The 15,726-nt window shown below is 40.0% G+C and overlaps 1 protein-coding gene across 1 annotated transcript in view; it reads left to right on the top strand.

Moving 5' to 3' along the window:
• TSPAN7 (tetraspanin 7) overlaps positions 1-15,726 on the top strand; it is a 122,791-nt gene that overhangs the window by 88,971 nt on the left and 18,094 nt on the right. The window contains exon 2 of the mRNA XM_081126025.1: positions 11,987-12,175. Within this exon, the coding sequence (XP_080982151.1) occupies positions 11,987-12,175 (189 nt within the window). The remainder of the gene's footprint in view (positions 1-11,986; positions 12,176-15,726) is intronic.

Genomic DNA, 15,726 nt, shown 5'->3' with positions numbered 1-15,726 from the left:
TCTTCTAAGGAGTTATGTGGTTGTTTTATTGGGAATAGATTTCTGGTGCAATATACCATTACTAATATCACCTTATTAAACAGCTTCTCTTTTTATTTCCAATGTATGTCGAGTTTTGGACAGAATCTTTGTCTATATGTGAAAAGTCTGAAGGTTGCCTCTATGCCTTTGTACATTTATCTCTAACCAGTTTCACTGATTCTTAAAGTCATCCAGGACTTCTACTCTAGCTGAGAAATGGTATAGTTGCCTAGGGAAAATAGAGCTATTATTATAATAGGGCAAATGTTTCTTCAAGTGCCATATCCCCTTTTAAAGAACACAGCTCATTTTAGTTACAACCTCATTTCATTGACCAGGCATTTCAATTGTTCTTCATGTAACAAAATTATGTGGCCTATCACTTCCTTTTGGAGATCAAAAGAAATGTAACTTGGGGTCTTAGAAAATGGTTTCCTTGTTTCCTGTGTTGCAAACCTCCTATTCATTCATATATGAAAATCTGGGGAGATAATTTGCCAGGAAAATCACTAGGCTTCCTGAACAATAGGATCAGACAACTTTTCAGGCAATTCTGCCTTTTCCTGCTTGCTTCCTATCCATGGTTGCCTCTGGAGACTGTGTGGAAATAGCCAGAAAACTGATTACCCTCAGTTGTCACATTTGCAAGGCAACACATTCCATTTGGGGCAATGCCTATCACTAGAAATTTCTTCCTTGTATTGAGACAAAAATCTTTCCTTCTGTTAATTTTCCAAATACTGGCTTAAATATAGACTTTCAAAGCCAGGCCTAGAACACAGGCACCATGTCTAATGCTGTTTCCAAAAGACAGTGCATTGTGTGTTCCAAGCAAGTAATATATAAAAAAATCTTGTGGACCACGGCCCCATTCATGATTGGAGCATGCCCACTAGCAGACATGGGAGGCATGCCCCAGGAAGGAGAATGGAGAATATCAGTGTACACAGGGTCAGTCTGTAGAGTCCATGTCTCCTCCCCTCTGCCTTTTTCTGTGTTTCCTGTATGTTGACAATTAGAAACTTCCTAAAAAAAATGTGTGGAAATTGTTTCAGAATGCTGGTTTCCTCATAACTCACTCCTTTAAAATTAATTTAGGCAACGTTGGCTAATAATATTATATAAATCTCAGGTGTACAACTTTATAATATGACATCTATATACTCCATTGTGTGCACACCACCTGAATTCTAGTCTCCTTCCATCACCGTACACTTGACCCCTTTACCTTCTTCATCTTAAGAATCACTTAGGCAGTGTAAAGAAAACTAGGCTTCCCTTTGTATTACTCACCTACCTGGAGGAGAGGGCCACAGCCTGGGTAATACTGGGCAAGGAGGACCTCAGCCCGAGGAGCTGCCCTGTTTTGTTCACACTGCCTCAGGAGGCAGAGAATCATGGTGGTTTGGGAAACTGCCTTCTAGTCAGACAGAGATGAATTTCACCTTGGGCTATACCACTTTTTAGCTTTCTGACTTTGAGCAAGTTGTCAAACCTTTCAAAGCCTCAGTTTTCAAAGCCTGTTTTTCATCTGCAAAACAGAGATTAAAAATAAATGTGATGAAGCATGTAGGGAGCACAGTGCTGCTCAATAAAGACAATTTATCCCAGGCACACACAGTTAACTGTGTTTTCGCACTGTGCCCTTAGTTTATGAAGGACTGAGCACATCCCCCTTGCAAGCTATGGGGGAGGCAGATAAGATGCCACTGCCTTAGGTGGCAGCTCAGCCCATCACTTTGGGCCAGAGCTGCTTTGTAAGTCAAATGATTCCACAGCATCAAAATGGGTTCTTCTCATATATATTTCAGCCATAGCCTCTTGTTTTTCTTCTCAGGGCCAAACCCAGAGTACTATTTTAGTTTCTTAACCTTGCCCCAGAATCTGCTACAGTTGTCTGTTTGTATGTCAAGGTTTATTGATTCTTCAGATTGGTGCTTGTGCAGATTTGTGTCTGCTGTTTGTGATAGTTACCATTTCTGGTTCATCACAACATATACATCAGGATATGTATTTCCCCTCCTGGTTTTTAAAGTATCAAGCCTGAAGCAGAACATGTTTTCATTTCTATAGATCTTCCTTCTTGAAAGGGTAGACATAATGGAATACATTTTTATATAAATAAATTGGTGACTATGCCTGCAGATTTTATTTTTTAATTGTAGCAGCCAAATTCTTAGGGTTGAGAACCAATCTGGCATCAGTGCCAGGATGCATGACACTGGCTTCCAAGGTTTTCTCATAGAACTGTTAGCGGTAGAGGGTTGGAAAGTCCAGTCAGACTACTTAAGTGGACATTAAGGGAAAGCAGTGGTTGAGAGCCAGGGCCTTGAGTACCTATTGAGTCACTTAGTGGTAAAGACCTCAGTCAAGTTTTATAGGGTTATTACAAGGATTGAGCTAGATAAAACATTAGAGCACTTATCATAGTGCCCAGTACATAGTAAGGACCTACCCTCTCTCCAACTATTGTACATTTTTTAAAAGAGAAATTTTGCTGGTATAAGCACTGCTCATTCTCCTAACCATCAATTACAGACCTCATGGAGTTTTCAAATTTTAGAGCTTTGAATTACATTTCCATTAGTGGTGATGGATTAGACTGAACCATTCCCATGTTTTCTTATTTCGTCCCCCTTGTTGGTCAAAAGCAGACATTTGTGAAGCAATGTGCTGGATTAGAAACAAATTGACTAAAGAAAAGGTTTTTATCTGAGCGCAAGTGCCTGTCTTGACCTTGTAAAGTCAAGTCCACCATTTGGCTTCCTTAGTGTAGTGCTCATGACAATAGATTTCATGGCCTCTGAAGCTCCCACACTTTCTCACCTGCCTGTCATTTTGCATTTAATCATTTAACAAGTATTTACTGAGCACTTACTATGAGCAGACATTGTCTTGGCTTTAGGGATACAGTAATAAAAAAGGCAAAATTCCCTGCCCTCACAGAACTTACATTCATTTTGGGAAACAGATTAAGCCAGTAAATTAGTGTTTGAAGGTGATAAGAGGTAATAAGGGCAGTGAAAAAAAAAGAAAGCAGGGAAAGGAGGGAATAAAGGATGCTAGAAGGGCAGAGTTCTAAGTTTTAAATAAGGTCATCAGGGAAGGGCTCACTGAGGAGCAGGGACTCGAAGAAATGAGAGATCTCAGAAGTCCAGGCAGAGGGAAGGGCACGTATAAAAGTCCCTGATGTAGGAACCAGGCCAGGAGTGTTTAGGGGGCAGCAATAAGGCCTGTGACAACTCTGGAGTCCAGTAAGCAAGTGGGGCAGCTAGTGGAGGTCACATTAGAGGAACTAACATGTCAAGAAGGGCCTTGCAGGCCAGCTGAGAACACTGGCTTTCACTTAGAGATGAAATGTGTGGAAGGGTTTTGAGCAAAGGATTAATATTATGGGACTTAGGTTTGAACAGGATCACCTTGACTGCTATGTTAAGAACAGAACATGGGACACCGGGGGAGACAGGGAGACATGGTGGGTTGGCCCAAGTGGTAGAGGTAGAGATGGCAAAGTGTCCTCTTTGTGCTTTTCTGAAATGGCTGATATTCCTTTGCCAAGTTCACACATTACCTAAAGTTAGTTTTCCCTCACAGTACCCTATCACCGTTAGAAATCTGAATTTTCCCTGTATGTCTTATTGGTGGCAGTATCACATATGTGTGCAGGGAGGATATTTGAATGTTGAGAGGGAAGTTAATTAAATCACTTATTTCCTCCCACAAGACTCTTTAAATCTTGATGTACACAAAATTAACAATACAGAACATGATACATGTGTGGTCAGCAGAAACTTTCTGTCAACACATTAATAATTGTAGCTTGTTTATAAGCTTACACTGACATGAACTACTTTTAAAATACATTTCCTTATTAGTTTGGAATTTTGTCCATCTTTTCACAGATGATTCAGTCCTAGGTCACTGAAGAATGAAAGTAAAGGGAATGATTTCTCCCCACAGCTCTTCCTGCACTTGGTCAGCCACTTGCTAATGACGCTAGCGCTGTTCATTCTCCTGGCGCTCACCTGCCTTTGTGTGTGTTAACTGGGTCAAAAGATTTTGTATACAAGTGAGATCAAATGGGGGTTCCATGAAGGAGATGTGGCATAGAGGGAATCCTCCAAACATTAAGCTTCTGTCACTTTAGCCACTACAGATGGTCCTGATTTCTAAGTACCTAAATCTCCTCATAAGTGGCTTTGCTGGCCCCAATTACTAATAGGTATTCATCTATATGCCATCTATTTTTATATCTGGGTCATCACTGAAACCAGAGATGTGAGCTGTATCCAGACAGCCTTAACCTCTGTTTTGCTCACTTTTTCTTTTTACGTGCGCTTCGAAACTAGAAGTTGGAGTAAGACACACCTTAATAGTGTAATTAAAAGGCCTAAGTCCTGTTTCGAATGTTTTCAAGGAGAACTCATCATATATTCAAAAAGTAATGCCAAGAAGCTCAGAATAAGCTGCCTTAAAATTTCTCCCTGGCATAATGGAACATTTCTTAATGTGCTAATAAGTGTAGAGTGAAATTCTTTTTTGCTTACGGGGTCTTTTTTGTGGCTTTGTTTTTTTAAGAGGGAGGAGACCGAAAATTCCGAATCTTGTAGGGTAATATATGGAAAATGAGAAACCAATTCAGGGATGTTCACTCTTTCTCATTTCCTTGTGAGATATACAGAGTTCTTAATAACATGTTTGGAAATATCCTGTGACCCTTTGTTGAATAATGGCATTAAGTATAAGGTGGAACTGCTTGGGCCTCATTGGAAGGAGTTTAATTATTTAAGTAGTAAAAGGCTATTTTAATAAAGTACCCTTTATTATTATTTTAGCAGCTGTGTACCCCTGATTTTCTGTGATAGGCCTGTTTCAAATGTCTCTATCATGTTCAGACCCAGTTTTGAATTCAGGAAGTACTATTACCATATTGATTGATTTCTACCACTTCCTGGGCCTCTAGACCATTAGAGATTATTCAGTCTCCAGCCAGTCAACTACTTGAGCCACTCGCCAGCTAGACTCCCCCAGACTGACTACAAAGTCCAGCCAGCACAGGCCCTTGGTAAATGCTGCTGACTAGTGTGGTCTGCATCCTAGCTAACAGTTGGGCTTGACCTTGGCCCTTCTGAGGACCGTTTAGTCAATTCAAGGAGACAGATAAAACTTAAGTACTGGAAGGACTCCTGTAGATGAGACTGGGGCCAGTCCTGTCATTTCACAGATGAAGAACGAAGGCACAGATATGCAATATGACTGGTGCAAGCTGGCAGTTGTATTTTGAAGACATCTGGGAGAAGGAAGCATTGTTTACTGGACTTAAAGCATTCTTGGAGTCATTTCCTATGATATGATTAGCTTCTTCACTACACAGGTGAAGAAGATGCTGGGGTAGGCCCACAGCCAGAGCTGGAATTTCTAACTTTTCATAGTGCCATTCAAAGCAATATACATATTTTCAAAAGCATCTATGATCTGTTAGACAATATGTGCTTCAGACCCTGGCTATATGGTCATTGATAAAATCCAAATGGAAGCTAAAGGTTGTGACAAATGACCTAGCTCTTAGAACTTGAATTCTATGAATTGGTTATAGGATGAAATATTTAAATACAAATATTTAAATATAAAATATAATCTTGGTGGGCTATACTAGGTATATAAATAAAGAGTACCATGTCTTCTCATTGACATACCTGGGGTCAATGAACTGTGCTGGTGTCCCCCCAACCTCCCAATAAGTCTTTAGAAGCAAAAGAAAAGTCTCTCTTCCATGTCTCCTACTTTTCCTATTAGCAGCTACCTTTGTAGATGTGTCCACTCTGTTCTGCATCTCCTCACTATTTCCTGTCTTCCAGTGTTGTCCTCTCATGTTCTAGTGCCCATCTTCCTCAGGGCTTAACCCTTGTCTTTTCAACCATCCTCTGCTTCTGTTTCCTGAGACACACTGTTCCTTGAGCTGTCACTTCTGGCCTCAACAGTCACCTGCAGTTCTAATGAACTCCTAAATTCTGAACTCCAGCCCCACATCTACAACTGACATCATAACATGTTATCTGTGTTGCCTTGGCCTTTGGTCACCTCAAAACCAACAAAAAACAGGGTCTGGACCAGATGGGTTTCCTATTGGTTCTCAAATTCAGTTTTAACAAATCAGTATTTAAAATCCTCTTAATTATCTCACTCTTCTCAACTTCCCTATCCATTTTTAATGATACCACTGGTCTACCCACCATGTATTGTGTGTTCTCTTCCACACACATACACGTAGACATAAAAGTGAGAGAGAAAATGATTGAATTGGCTAACATACTTGCCTAGAAAGAAACAGCTCAAAGCATATGTCTTGTTGCTCTTAAGATAGCAGTGTCATCCTTATTGAAAAGGAAAGCATGTTATCATGTCAGTCAGCTTATGAATTTTTGGATGTCTTTGTAAAACTACAATGGCCGACTGCCTGTGCATGTCCCCGCAACCACTTGTCACCTTGGAAAGCTGGCAGAACAGTGGGCTTCAAGTACAGAAATGAGCTGACTTTCTACTCCCACGGCTGATGGTTTGTCAGTCACAGGAGGAACCTTATACACTTTCTTGTATTTATTTTCCCAATGGCACATCTATAAATATATTTCAGAGTAAATAAACATGTCAACTTTGAGATTCATATTTGTTGTTGAATGTTAGAGATGGGGGAAACACTGAAAATCAGGTTTGCTCACCTCCTGATCCTACTGAACAGGGAACTGAGGCCCAGAAAGGTTAGCTGATCAGCCCAAGATCACACAGCTAGTATGTGACAAAACTACAACTGAAACCCTAATATTCTCACCCCCAGCCAAGAGCTCGTCCATTCATACCTTTTAAATATACTAGGTCCCCTTTTGCCACTCATCTTGGCTGAGTTCTCAAGCCTGCTGAAAAGCTCCAATAAATTCTGGTTCTTAGTCCATTTTAAAACATTAAGTATTTACACAAATAATTCTTAATAAAATCTTAAGTTGTAAATGTGACAGATTCACACTGTTACTTTTTTAAATTTAAAGAGAAGACCACAAGATTATAAAAGCAGCTGGTTTCTCTGTCTTTCTGGTTGCTTTATCTACCTCTACAAAATCAGGTCAGAACACTGTGTAAAGACAACCTTCCCTGCTGTCTCCTCAGCATACATGCTCAAGTAAGAATAAACCAAAAGCATAGTTTGTTAGCTACTTTTCTACTTAAGAGCTATTTTCAAGTACCCTGTATTTTAATTATTAATAATATGTATGGAGTTTCTTTGTCATGCATTTTTCCTGAGTTATAGAATGCTCTGGAGTAGGGGAAGAACACTTTATAATACCTCTGTGTGTAGTCACTGAGAGTAAACTTCTGGGATGATTGAATTGTGGCTTTCCCCTAAAAAGCTGTTAGGCTGAGATTTCTGCCTACAGTTTCTTCTGTGTGTTTCTTTTGGCTGGTTTTAGGTCCTGTACTTTTTCTCCCATATGGCTCCTTTGGGGGGAGAAGGGTTTTCCAAGTAGCTTGTGCTTTTATAATTCAATTTTCTATTGTATTTTTCTATAATTGTATAATACATAGTTCATGAACCCTATCTTCTAAATGAACGTATAGATGTTATTCTGATGACACAATTTATAGTTTGTGTATAATGCAATTAAAGAAAAATAATATATGAACTTCACTCTGGCAGACCCAAACATGGCACAGCCTTTCAGGGTCATGAGAGGAGCTGCTGCAGTTTAATCAGAAGGTTTGTGGTCTGTGAGAACAAATGGGAGTGGGCTCAAGTAAAATGCCTTTGGGAATGCAAGAAACATGAAAGCACAGTATCCCTGGCTTCTCATTGAGGATCAGGACACTGCAAGGACAGTAGGGAGACTTTCTAGCGTTAGCTGTGCTGACCTGGCAGAAACAAGGGGAATCATTTATCGTTGCTGCCTGTTTCTCCAACATCCTATTCAGGATGAAAATAAACCTCCATAAGTCTCTTCCAGAGCATTTCAGATACCCCTTGGTATATTGGCAAAGCTTTTTTAGTTCTGACCTACTTTCCCTTTCTGATGCTGGCATTGTAGTTCTTCAGCCTCATCATCAAACTTAAATCAGAGGTAGCTGGGGTACTCGGCTACCCATATATTTTGAGTTGTACTGTAGCACATAGATAATATCGAGCTGCCATAAGATGCTGGGAATAAAAAGAGACTGAGAGTCTCAGCCTGACAACTGCTGGTGGATCCTGGGCCTGCCTTCCTGGCTTGTGGTTGATGTGGGAACATGTAAGGTGGTGGTGGTGCCTTCACCAGGCCACTCATGTTGTTTATTCATGGAATCTAATCTATTCCCTTCTCAACCGCACTATTGGCTGCTTGCTAATTGATTCTTCTGAGAAAAAAAGCAAAACTTTCATGATTAATTTAGAAATATGAGGTCTCTGAGGAGCTGAGACGCAAACTTGATTTGGCAAGCTCTGAACCTACTCCTTGCACCCAAAAGCAGAAGAGAGATGTCAAAAGAACGTGTCCCTTGCTTTTCACCCTGTGGGTGCTTGCGAAGGTGTGTGTATGGGTGAGTATGTGTGTGTTGACAGGAACCAAGGAAAAATCATACAGATAACAATGACTTTTGTCCTTGGCTTGTCTTTGTATGCTTCTTATCCTTAGTAAGAAGCATTATTATAGTAGTAAAGATGTGAGAAAGCACTAGTCTATTGTGTTTAATGGATCTTTAGCTCTTTGCCTGTAGTTTTTTTTCTCTCACACAGCCTGGCAATTATTTCAAATACTCACCCTAAGTCAACCACCACTACCACCACCAAATATGGTTTTGCTCACCTAGGGGTGCACTACATTTTTCTCCCTTGACTATTTAACTCTTTCTTCTTTGTCTCTAACATTGTTATTTCCCAAGATTACAATGCCGCACAGACTGGCATTCTTACCATTTCTGATAGGTTTTCAGAGAGGTTCAGAGGGTATAGTAGATGGATAGATAACATAAAACTTTTCCCCTTCTCCTATCTACAATTGGTTGCTTATTCAATAATTTAACATACTGGACAGTGACTATGTGCAAGACACACAGCTTCTGCCCTTAAGGGAATCACTGTACTGGATGTGCATGGGAGGAGGATAGGGCATGGCACAATGAACAGCAGCATACTACAGGATAAGTTCTGTTTAAGGAGGCTGGGATAAGTGGGTACAGTGTACTGAAAGAGTTTAGGATGCAGACAGGTAGTGATAGGAAGGGTAAGAAATCTAGGTAATAGGATCATCAAGAGCAAAGGTTGAGAAGCAATAAAGTACAGGAAGTACACAGAGAACAGTCCAGTTTTCCTGGGGCTTACATAGAATGTACAGAGTCAGGGGGGAGATGTGGCTGAAGAGGTGGGTTTGGTGTGTGCAGAGGCCTTGTATATGTGGAGATTGGGCTTCCAAACACAACTAGTCCATCAGAAATGTTTTTATTTCAACAATAAAGATAAATTTCTAAAAAGTCAATCTACTTCCAAAAGTGAACATTTCAAAATCAAGTAACATTATTTTATAAATTAAAAATATTTTTCCAGTTTTATTGAGATATGATTGACATATAGCATTGTATAAGATTAATGTGCACAACATAATGTTTTTATATATGTACATATTGTGAAATTATTATCTCAGTAAATTTAGTTAACATCCATAAAACAAACAAACAAACAAACAAACAAAACAATCACATACCAATAATGACTGGCAATGGTAATGTACAGACTGCAACTGCTCAGTGTATGTCTGAAGTGTTACTGAATCTTTGGGAACAGTCTCATGAAATTGCAAGTCTCTAGATGAGACTTATAGTCAGTCTATATAAACCATGACCAGTTTGATTGAGTTTTTGGTTTTGTTTAACACATTTACATTGTGACATTTACAGCTTTAGGCACATAATGCTAGAGTGGGAAGTAGGGGAGAAAGTTCCTTTTTGGCTCCATTTTAACTTGCCTCACAGCATTTACCTGATGGAGAAGTTTTGTAAGTATTTGGCATTAGACAAACTCAGTTTTATAAATTAGAGGTTCTAAAACTCAGAGAAATGAAATATATTTGTTTCTCAATGATTATTAAGCATTTACTCTGTGCCTGGCACTGTGCTAAACACTGAGTAATAAAAGATAGCTTAGGCACTGTCATGTCTACCTAATGTTCCATGTGTTCTTACCCCTAATGAGTGGAGAGATGAATCTTCAATTTTGATTCTGGTAGATGAAAAACCTTTTATGTTTCCATTTGGAGGAATATGGCCAAAGAGACTATTCAAGGAAGGCACTTTCTTTAGCAACCACCAGGTGTCAGCAGAGGACTTGGAACTCTTAGCAATATTTGCGATCTTGATATTCTTAATTCACGTCTTTTCCATTGGAACTTTTCAAAGGCAGTAGACCTCCGCTGGGCCACCAGCTCCCAAATATTAGTGTCAGATATTTTCTCCTCAAGATTATATCACAGCCATTCACCTTTACCTTATAAAATTTGCATTAGTTCCTCAATCTTTTTCTGATTTAAAGCTTTTAATTCTTTCATGGTGATATTTCCATAAAGTAGAAAGGCTTTGGGGGGTAGGGATAAGGGAATATCACCAAACTCTTGTTTCTACTGAACCCTTCCCCCCACATTCGTGGAACCCACTCTCACCTGATATGGGGAAAAGTTCAGGGTTCATTCTTTTACCTGCACAGAGGAAATATCTGATGGTGGAGTGTGATGCTCCAAGTTGCATAAGGAGTTTTCAGAATGTGAAGGAGAGAGGCTTTGGCATCTTCACTGGCCCAGCTGTTTGGTTCCTCACATAGCATGTATCTGGTGGTGTTCAATTACAGACATTATAGAACAGTGAACACTGTGTTGATTGACAGGAAATGTTGGTGAGGTGGGTATTGATTTGTATCATACTGGTTTTCTCCAGTTTCTCCTCTGGCTTCCTCATTTGAATGGGCAGACTGGACAGAGAACTGGGGCATTTGGTATGGGACATTAGACGATAGGGTGAGACCAAACTGGGAAGGAGTTCCCTTGGACAACCAGGCTTCTTTGGGCCTCTTAAGGTGTCAGAAGTGGTAGCAGAGGGCTGTTAGTTTGAATAAGTTTCTAAGCTACTGGTAAACTGAAGGAGAGGCCAGCTAGAAGGATAGAGACACAGTTAACTATTGGCTTTGGTAGCTAAAAGTTCAGGGGGTGGAGAGTAAGGCATAGCATACAGCCCCAAGTCTATCTTTTGAAGTAAGGGCCCAATTGACCCAAGGTTCTAGAGTTTAGAAATGCTGTTATGAGGATTTCTTTTGGCCTAGATCAGTAGGGTTTGACAAATCACATTAAAGCTAATTCCAGGAGTTACTTGGATTCTTCTCTTGTTTTATATTGAATAAAGTATTATAAATAAGGTGATGAATCAACAGGGATTCAAAAATATTTTGAATGTTTTGCTTTTGTAGAGATTTTTGTGAAAATAGTGAAAGAAATTCACCTTGTTGCTTAAAACATGTGAAATGTCCTTAAAACATACTATGTACATACAAATCATTGAAGAGGGTGGCTGACATTATTACTGGGGTTATACCCAGCTCAGCATCAGGCAGCGGCTCTCAGACCAGGCCTGGAATATCTCTGAGAACTGTATTAGGATATACTTTTTAAGCAGCTTGAAAAGTTCTTTGTTGTTGGCTTCACTTCAGATTAATATAGTAACTGCATATGGGATTATGTGAGAGACAGATCTAATTGTACAAAATCAAAGTGTCTTTGTTCTATGATGGCATTAGTTAATGGCCTGCAACATTTTCCCATGACTTTAGGGAATCCTAGAGCAATTGCCAATTTGCTCATGGAAACTGGAGTTGTCAGGTTCAGGCCACATTGTTTTGTGTTGATCATCACCTCTCTCAGCAGCAGTTTCACACTCCCTTCTCCCCCCTTCCCATTTTCAGATCACTGGGGTGATCCTGCTGGCCGTTGGAGTCTGGGGCAAACTCACTCTGGGCACCTATATCTCCCTCATTGCTGAGAACTCCACAAATGCCCCCTATGTCCTCATTGGAACTGGCACCACCATCGTTGTTTTTGGCCTGTTTGGATGCTTCGCTACCTGCCGTGGTAGTCCATGGATGTTGAAACTGGTGAGTATATCACAATATCATACTGCTTTTTCAATTCCTTTTGGTAAAAATATAAATCAAATGGAAGCAAAGTGGCCTTTCTTGAAGCCACAGACAAGACCTCAATAGTCATTGACTCTAATTTTAGTCCAGACTCTTATATAATCCACCCTTTAATCCCCTAGAGGGAAAAACAAACCTAAACACAGCCTGGCACAAAAAATCAGTCCTGGTCCCCTGAGGTAAATGATGAGAAAGCAGTGGCCAGCTGTTCCAATAGGCCATTTATATCCTTGTTGCAAGACACCCTGTTCCAGTTTTGAATTCTGTCTTAGAAATCTCTTCAAGCGTGTGATGTGTAGCTTTGGTGGGCAAGTCAGCATCCCAAACATAAGCAGCCTTTCATCTCCAAGTTCACATTGGAGAAATACTTTCTGTCTCCTTGAACTTGGCTGTGGATGCATGAGCACACTCTTCTCTAAACCTGGTTCAGTTCTAAGAGAGTTGAGCTAAGCCAGAGCTTCTCCACTCAACAGAGGGTTGAGGCATTGCCAAGTATCAGCTACCAGGACCAGTGCTGGGTACCTTTACTCCAATAGGGCAGACACAGCAGTGATGTTTCCTGAAGAGTAAGGGCAGGCTGTTAAAAGGTTGTTGCTGTGATTCTTAACTTCTTAGTAGACTACTTGCCTCAGTCTCAACTCTCTGTCCATGCACTTCATTAATAAGAGTTAATGTTAAAGGATTTTATAGATAAAGGATAGCAGGGGCATCTCATCAAAAGAAAAATTTGTTTAAAAGGATTTATTTCAGACATTTCATTCTGTGAAAGGGGGGAGCAGAGAGTCTATCAGTATTTTGTTGCTTGTCCTTCCTTGTTTACCCCTAGGTTGTAGTAACATTTAATACCACCTAGTGACAGATATGGGTGTGAAGGTAATTTGCTCTAAAGGAACAACCTTCTAAACTGGTACAGGTCAGTCTCTTTGTTGATAACCTCATGAAGTCATGCTTGATTTGGCCACTTTTTCTTCTGCATACCATCCGGGAGACATGTCCTGGGGACCACTGATTCTTTCAGTTTGGTGGAAAAGCCATAGCGAAGCCATGTTGAGGCACTTCTCCTGCTATCAGCTGCCACTCTATGCTAACACCCTGAGTTTTCCTTCTTGTATTTCTTACAAGCACTAGAATTTCTTTTAGTCTAGAATAGTAATCCTCAACTTTGGATGGATGCTTAAATCACCTGGGCAGGTTTTTTTTTTAACCTTACTGGAGGATATTTGCTGTTTTAGAGAGATTGGAAGGGAGGGAGGGAAAGAGGGAGGGGAGAGGAGAGAGAGAGAGAGAGAAACATCAGTGTGAGAGAGATACATCAATTGGTTGCCTCCTGCACTCACCCTGACTGAGGCCGGGGATTGAGCCTGCAACCAAGGTATGTGCCCTTGGTCAGAATCAAACCTGGGACCCTTCAGTCTGCGGGCTGATGCTCTAAACACTGTGCTAAATTGGCTAAGGCTGAGCAGCTTTTTTAAAAACACCTTTGCCAGGGCCCCATCTCCAATCAATTGAACCAAAATCTATGGAGAGAGGCTATAGCATCATATTTTCTAAATGTTTTCCAGGGGATCCTATTTACAGCCAGCATTGAGAACCCCTTGTTTAGTACAATGAGTAGCAAGGGGAGAATTAACTTCAGATGCATAGAAAAAAAGGATTACTAAAACTTCATCTATCTAAATAAGAACAGAGGAGACCTGGTCATAAGACTTGACTGATTCTGACACTAACTGGCTGTGTCTTCAGTGGCAAGGGTATAACCTCCTTGAGCCTTTGTCCTCATTTATGAAAGAATAGTATCAGAGTAATCACCAAGGCTTCTTCCAGCGCAAATACTATAAGTGAAGGAGGAAAGGAGAGAGAATAAAGCAATGGAATAGTTATCTCTGGCCTCTTCTAAAGGTGGTGTCACACCACACTGCCATTTTCTGACAGAATTTTTTTGTTTTGCTTTTTATCTTTTTTTTAAAATATACCTTTATTGTTGAAAGTATTACAGATGTCCCCCTTTTTCCCCATTGACCTTTTTTTATCTTTTGAAAACTATAATTTAGTTCCTTTTACCTGCCAGATGCTATCCTGGGTGCATACTACATTTATCCCTCACCACTGTGAAGTATAGGTTGTGTTTTCATTACAGGATAAAGACTTTGAGGTTAAATAACCTGCCAAGGTTCACACAACTAATATGTGGAGAGCTGGGATTGGAACCCATCTATGTCTTTTTCCAGAGCCAAGATATATTTTACTATGGTATTTTCATTTGAGGAAAACTTGAACCCTACCACCTGTATTTAGCACAAGCTCTTCCCAATAGACTTTTGGATAATGCCTTGTGAAGGAGAAGGAGCTGTTCTCTGGAAGGTCCTGGCATCAGAAAGCTTCCCAAAGACAGGAAATTGCTGATCTTGCTGATGAGAGGAAGTCACTTGATTAACTGTCAGTCTAGAATTTTACAGTCCTCATTTAACCTCATTAATTGCAAAACAACTGAAAATAACTATTTTCACTTCATGGAGGCCTAGAGAGGCTGCCTCTTTCCTAAGAGTTCTTTCACAGAAAGCCTAGGACTCAAACCTAGGAGGACCTCTGGTGAGGTCAAGGCTGGTCTGAGACTCCTTAGAGTCAAATGAGCTTCTAATTGTATTTTGTAACAAGTCAAGAGATAGAAGTTGTGTACGTGGAGCATTATACTCATAACTGTGTGTTTGATATTTTAGTGGCTGTGCTTTAAGTGTGAGTAGAGATTTTTGTTAATATTTCACATGAAACTGGCTTTTTAAGCCAATATATCTTCCTTTTAATATATGTACCACTATCTGAGAAAAATAACTTATGATTCTGTGTATATATGTATACTTTACAGGACATGTGTACACATTACAAGTAAATCATATTGCCGCATGCAGTCTACCTAAATTCCACAGCATCATCTAAGGCCATTTCTAATATTGAGGACTTTTACATATTTTTGAGATGGGAACAAGCAGATTGCAGGACATATACCTTGTAGGAAAGGAATCAGTTTATCTTTCCTTTTATCTGCTTTTCAAAGTCACAAAAATGGAAACTCTTAATGTCTCATAAGTACCATGTAATATCCCTGAACTTAGGCATGCATACGTGCACACACAAAATCAATTTAGAAAGTACAGGAAGCATGAAATGAGCAAGAAGCACTAGAGGTTTTAGGTGCCAGCAAACATTGTTAGTCAGTGGTGTAGTGTAGCATATTTGCTTTTTAAAAAGCTATTAACTCCACGTAGTGTGCAGAACAAGAGAGGTAGGTAGCCCACTGGCCATTGCTGTAGATGCTATATTTGGACCTGACCACCATATTGAGGAAGGAGGTCAACCTGTGCATATTCTGGTCTTTCTGTAAGAATGGGAGGGATACAATTCCAAAGGAAGAGTTTTTGAACCCATTTCATATGAGACATGCTTAAGGAAACTGGAAAGATTTGCCTGAATGGAGAAAAGCAGCAGGGTCACACCATGGCTGTGTTCACACA

Source organism: Miniopterus schreibersii (genome assembly GCF_964146895.1).
Source record: "Miniopterus schreibersii genome assembly, chromosome: X".
Lineage (NCBI taxonomy): Eukaryota > Metazoa > Chordata > Mammalia > Chiroptera > Miniopteridae > Miniopterus > Miniopterus schreibersii.
Note: the sequence above shows the minus strand (reverse complement) of the source record. Positions and strands in the feature narration are given on the sequence as shown.